The sequence below is a fragment of the Littorina saxatilis genome, linkage group LG5 (genome assembly GCF_037325665.1).
Source record: "Littorina saxatilis isolate snail1 linkage group LG5, US_GU_Lsax_2.0, whole genome shotgun sequence".
In the NCBI taxonomy this organism is placed as follows: Eukaryota; Metazoa; Mollusca; class Gastropoda; order Littorinimorpha; family Littorinidae; genus Littorina; species Littorina saxatilis.
In genome coordinates this window covers 61,045,833-61,051,951 of record NC_090249.1, presented here as the reverse complement: position 1 = coordinate 61,051,951, position 6,119 = coordinate 61,045,833, and the positions used below count along the sequence as shown (strand labels likewise).

The 6,119-nt window shown below is 43.2% G+C and overlaps 1 protein-coding gene across 1 annotated transcript; it reads left to right on the top strand.

Annotated features, from left to right (window-relative positions):
• Positions 1-5,191: 5,191 nt before the first annotated feature.
• On the top strand, positions 5,192-5,776 carry LOC138965915 (histone H1-delta-like). Its single transcript, XM_070337994.1, has one exon. It carries the CDS (start codon positions 5,216-5,218, stop codon positions 5,774-5,776), a length of 561 nt encoding a protein of 186 aa, XP_070194095.1. The 5' UTR covers positions 5,192-5,215.
• The last annotated feature ends 343 nt before the right edge of the window (positions 5,777-6,119 follow it).

Sequence of the window (6,119 nt, the reverse complement as noted above, 5' to 3'; positions counted from 1 at the left end):
TTCAGAGCTTGTTTTTAATCCGAATATAACATATTTATATGTTTTTGGAATCAGAAAATGATGAAGAATACAATAAACGTAATTTTGGATCGTTTTATAAAAAAAATGATTTTAATTACAATTTTCAGATTTTTAATGACCAAAGTCATAAATTACATTTTAAGCCTCCAAGCTGAAATGCAATACCGAAGTCCGGCCTTCGTCGAAGATTGCTTGGCCAAAATTTCAATCAATTTAATTGAAAAATGAGGGTGTGACAGTGCCGCCTCAACTTTTACAAAATGCCGGATATGACGTCATCAAAGACATTTATCGAAAAAATGAGAACAACGTCTGGGAATATCATACCCAGGAACTCTCATGAAAAATTTCATACAGATCGGTCCAGTAGTTTACTCTGAATCGCTCTACACACACACACACACACACACACACACACACACACACACACACACACACACACACACACATATAGACACTCAACTCATAACTCATAACTCATAACATTTTATTGATCCAACAAAGGAAATTAATTTAGTCATCAGCACATATAGGTCATTAATTAATAACGGACACGGAATAAGATGAACCACGGACCACGACCCTCGTCTCGATTCCCCCCTCTATGTTAAAACATTTAGTCAAGTTATAAAAGCAAAAGGGGAAAGAGAACCACCTAACACAAGACAGGGATATTGTTTGGCATCGGCACTTGGTTAAATACCCAAACTTATTTCAAATCGTCTGAAACTTTGCAGATATATTTCACCACAACTGCAGAAACGTGTGTTTTGGTGTTTGAGGGGGTGGAAAACATTGTTTTTTGAGCTTTTGAAAAATGCGAACATTATCGTAGCAATTCTGACAACAAAATTATTCCTAAAGGCCCGGTCACACACTGAGCCCAAAAGTCGCGTAAACGCATGAATCACGCACGAAATTCGCGATACATGCGCCAATTTACGCACTTCATCAGTTTGTCTGACGTGGAACCTCCGTAGTTGTCCGCTGATGTTCGCCGGATCGGCGCTTTACGCGATTCCAGGTTTTGAGCAGCTCAAAACTCGGCTTTGCGTGAAATATGCGTGGAATATTAGTGATCGTTCGCGACTGTTGAAACGGGAATGCCAAGGCGCCGCGGTTGCATCAGTTCATATATGCGCGGAACGGACGTGCGCGCTGCCGCGCATTCCTTACTCAGTTCATGCGCGAACGATCACTGATATTCCACGCATATTTCCCGAAGAAAATGGTCAAAGAATGCTTTTGCAAAATCGACAAATAGGACACGAGTTCATTATTGTTAAAGGAAAAGTCCAAGGTTTAGCGTCACTTTTGAAGCAAGTTTTCAAGAAGGCTTATTAATGCTGTGTGGCACGAATGATTTTCTCTGAAGCCTGACTGATTTGAATTCATGAATAAGGTCGTATTTCTTCAAATGTGCGGCCAAGTGTGTATAATTATATGTGTTTTTCAAGTGGTTTGGATAAAACAGGAAGAATCGAGATTGGTCTGTAATTGGCTTTGTTTCTCATTTAAGCCCAGCCGACTAAGAAGGGCCATATCAGGGCGGTGGTCTGTAATTGGCGGGGTCAGAAGAATTACCTGATTTAAATAGCGGGATTACTTTTGCCTCCTTTAATTTGACGGGAAAGTCAGATTTTTCCAGGCACAAATTGTAAACGTATGTCAGAGATTCTGCAATAAAAGGGGCAGACAACTTCAAAATGTTCCCATCAAGATTATCTAGACCATGAGTACCAGTTTGTTTTAAGCATATCAGATAATGGAAGACTTCGCTCACAGATAACAGGGGGATGTCTAAATTATGTGTAATATTTTTTGAAACACAAAACGTTCAACTTGTCCAGATTATTCTGTTTTGATCTATCATTTGTGATTATTTTTTCAACAATAGAAGTGAAATGAATGTTAAGATCATCCGCAGGTACATCAATGACAGAAGATTTTACGGTTTCTTTACGTGTTAACTGGTTGATCACTTTCCAGATGGCTTTTGAGTTTTGTTTCGTATTTGATGCAGCGAGCTCACGGTAATATTTTCTGCGAGCAGCACGTTTCATGGACGTTACTTCGTTTCTCTGCTTTCTGTACTCTTCTTCTCTGCCATTACGTTTAAGAAAATCGCGGTGATTAATCGCTCATTGAATGTCGTGTGTAAGCCATTTTGGTTTTGGGTGTTGCTGCACACGACAGGTTCACCGTTCTGAATGGTGCATGTTCATCAAATACTTTTATAAACAAGTTGTGCCATAATTCAAATGCTTCATCGGGGTCAGTATGATTATAAATTATTGAAAAATCTGTACATCAGAAAGGAATGATTCTTTATCAAGTATTGAAAATAGCCTATATGTTATGAATTTATGCTTTCGTTTGGGGATTTTAACCCCTTTTTTCGACCATGTGAGGCATACTGGAAAGTGATCACTACAACCAATACTTGGAACTGAGGTTTCAATAATGTTAGCTTGGGTTGACACACAGATATGGTCTATAAGAGAGAGAGAGAGAGAGAGAGAGAGAGAGAGAGAGAGAGAGAGAGAGAGAGAGAGAGAGAGAGAGAGAGAGAGAGAGAGAGAGACTGAGAGAGAGAGAGAGGAGAGGAGAGAGACTGAGAGAGAGAGAGAGGGGAGAGAGAGAGACTCGAGAGAGAGATAGAAAGAGAGGGGAGAGACTGAGGGAGAGACTGGAAGAAGGGGAGAGAGAGAGGGAGAGAGAGAGAGAGAGAGAGAGAGAGAGAGAGAGAGGGGAGAGAGAGAGACTGAGAGAGAGAGAGGAGAGATAGAGAGACTGAGAGAGAGAGAGAGAGAGAGAGACTGAGAGAGAGAGAGAGAGGGGAGAGAGAGAGACTGAGAGAGAGAGATAGAGAGAGAGAGGGGGAGAGAGAGACTGAGAGAGAGAGAGAGGGGGGAGAGAGAGACTGAGAGAGAGAGAGATAGAGAGAGAGAGGGGGAGAGAGAGAGAGACTGAGAGAGAGAGAGAGAGAGAGAGAGAGAGGGGGGTGAGCGAGAGAGAGAGAGAGAGAGAGAGAGAGAGAGAGGGGGAGGGGGAGGGGGGAGAGTCCATAGAGTCGTTCAACTAGACAGTTGTGAACTTCAGCCAGGAGAGAAATTGTCTAGTCATGGTTTCGTTCATTCTCTCGGAAGGGACAGACTGTTTTATGAAAAGACGTAAGTAACGTTGTCCTCCCGTAACCCCTCAACTGGCGAACCCAAGCTGGCATCAGCATCTGTCCACTGTGCGTAAGTAAGTGACCGCTACACTGAGTGACTCGGTGCAAGCAAAGAGCTTATTCCCCCCTCTGCTTCTTTACCTCTGTAAACTTGTAGAGCTAGTTATTTTTCGATAATGACCCAGCAACCAAACAAATAACGAGCCAGCAACAGCCTGAATCCTCGATAGTGCAATGGGTTGAGAAGCTGTTCTGTTTCGGGTACTACTTTTGCGACTGAAAAGTTCCGAACGCTCTATACGTACCAAGTATACATCTCTGGAGCAAACAATACAAACATACCGCATTTAAATTAACAATTACAGGCCTGAACATAAATAGTGTTTATGCGCGCGCGTATATGTGTGTGTGTGTGTGTGTGTGTGTGTGTGTGTGTGTGTGTGTGTGTGTGTGTGTGTGTGTGTGTGTGTGTGTGCGTGTGTGTGTGTGATTTTTTCGAAAGCCGGATGAATGGAAGCCCAAGTTGTTTTTTAAATTTAATAAAAACCTGTTTTATCGCTCCGATTGCTCTGTTCCATACAGGATCTTCTAAAAATGAAAACGAAACAGAACTAAACCATCTAAGTACCAAGATCGCATTTGAAATGTTTTCCCTCGCACACGAAGACATGTGGAATTTAGATCTAGCTAGATCCGTGGCCTTTGCCAGTGATTCAGCTTTCCTTGTTAAATTAAAAACACAAACCTCACAGAAATCACAGAATTGTTTGTAATGTATTTCTCCCTCGAAGAACCCGGCCAAAGTTGATCATCATTGCTTGTAAAGCTCTTTATTTGACGCCAAAATGTTTCAACTTGAAATGCCGTCTTTCCGCCATTTTCATCTTACGTCCTTTCGACCAGTACATTTCTTTTTGAAGTCAACCGCTCCCTCGAGTAAGTCTCTTGTATGCTCAAAACCGCTTACAGTAAAGTCTGCATTCCACATATGTTAATGATGCAGTATATTCAATTATACTAACTAGTGTACACGCACACAATCGCAGAAACCAGCCAAAGAATAGAAGTCACTGAGTGCATTGACTGGTGAAAGGGAGGATTTTGCATCGAAATCAGAAATCCCAATTTCTCATTTTATAGACGCTCATTGCGCAAAATCCCAATATTTTCTGTTAGAGTGTATATTCTGGATGATATCTGTGCTGTTTTAAATCCCAGGAAACGTAAAATGCAATGCAAAAAACGAGTGAAAGTAATTTAGTAAGAACAAGAAGAAAACGCAAGATGGCGGACGAACTCGATCACTTGTGTTTTAGTCACACCAAGTACCGACATAGTTCACAACAAAAAAGAGATTAGTTGCTTGTAGTACAAAATATGAGTCTTTATCAAATGTTGAACTCTCATTTAACATAAATCTTACGGCAAAAAATGCAAATTGTTTGGGTTTCTAAGGCTTTTATACCTTGTGACTTTGGTTCAAGCAGCTGTCAACAACCGATTCAATTACATTTTTCATATTGAAAAACTAATCTAACAACAGAAACACAGTAACTGAATGAAAGAGGAACCCTCGTTCCATAATACCATATAATTTCTCAACCGCTAAACTATCCACAAAAACGTTCGGACGATCGAAAACGGACGTCAACAAACACAAATTTGACGGAAAAGGGTCCCAAGAGGGACGATCCGGGACGCGGGAAAACCTGCTTTCTGTGTGGTCCGCGCCCACTCTATATAAGACCGCGCGACACAAGATTGCGTCATTCGATGTCATCGCAGCATTGATAGCAGTATCTTCAAGACTACGCTAGCAATTCTCCCTTCACTCGCAGTATCTCCAGCTCAACTTTCGAAGTATCTACCATGGCTGACGTTGCAGCAACGGAATCGGGCGCCGCTCCAGTGTCGCTGAAACTTTCGGCAGTGTCCCTGAAGTCTTCGTCAAAGGCAGGGAAGCCTTCGTCGGTGTCCACGAAGCCAGTGGCCGCGAAGTCTTCGACTTCCAAGAAAGCCATGAAGCCGAGGAAGCCGCAGCCGCCATCGGTGCACCCCAAGTACAAGGAGATGATCTCCGCAGCCATTGCCAGTCTGAAGGAACGTGGAGGCTCTTCTCGCCAGGCCATCCTCAAGTACATCATGGGCCACTACCAGGTCGGCAGGGAGACAACCAAGATCAACGCACATCTCAAGATGGCGCTGAGGTCTGGCACCAAGTCCGGCGGTCTCAAGCAGTCCAAGGGAACCGGTGCGTCCGGCAGCTTTCGACTGGGCGAGAAGCCCAAAGCAACCGCCAAGCCCAAGCCTGCCACTGGCAAGAAGTCGCAGACTTCCAAGAAACCGGCTGCCAAAAAGGCTGCCAGCAAGACCGCCGCCAAGAGGAAAGCCACCACCCCGAAGAAAGTGGTCAAAGCCAAGTCTGCTGCTGCAAAGAAGGCTGTGAAGAAATCGCCCAAGAAGGTCGCATTGGCCAAAAAGGCCAAGTCGCCGAAGAAGCTGGCCAAGCCCACCAAGAAGGCGGTGAGCAAGAAAAGCCCGGCCAAGAAAGCCTCCAAGGCCAAGCTGTCCAAGAAGTAAACCGACCCAGGATTTCCTGATTCTTCCTAACCCCAAAAGGCCTGTTACAGGGCCACCCTACTTTTCCCAAAAGGGATAGATTTCTCGTTGCTATATTTCATAAATGCATACCATCTAACATCTCCCACCCAAATTCCTTAGCTTAAAACTTTCTTCTTTTTCTTCAAATATTCTTATATTGCGCATTATCATTGCAAAAAATCATCGGACATTCGAAATCATACGTCAGTCGTTATCTTCACTCTTCTAGATCTGTAAGATGTTAGATCAGTATTCACTTTCATCCTTGACTTGTCGTGTTGCCATACATTACTTGATTCCAATGTCGGGGCATTAAATGCGC

Excerpts from the sequence above, each read along its gene's own strand:
- LOC138965915 (XM_070337994.1), top strand. The coding sequence starts at position 5,216 with ATGAAGCCGAGGAAGCCGCAGCCGCCATCGGTGCACCCCAAGTACAAG.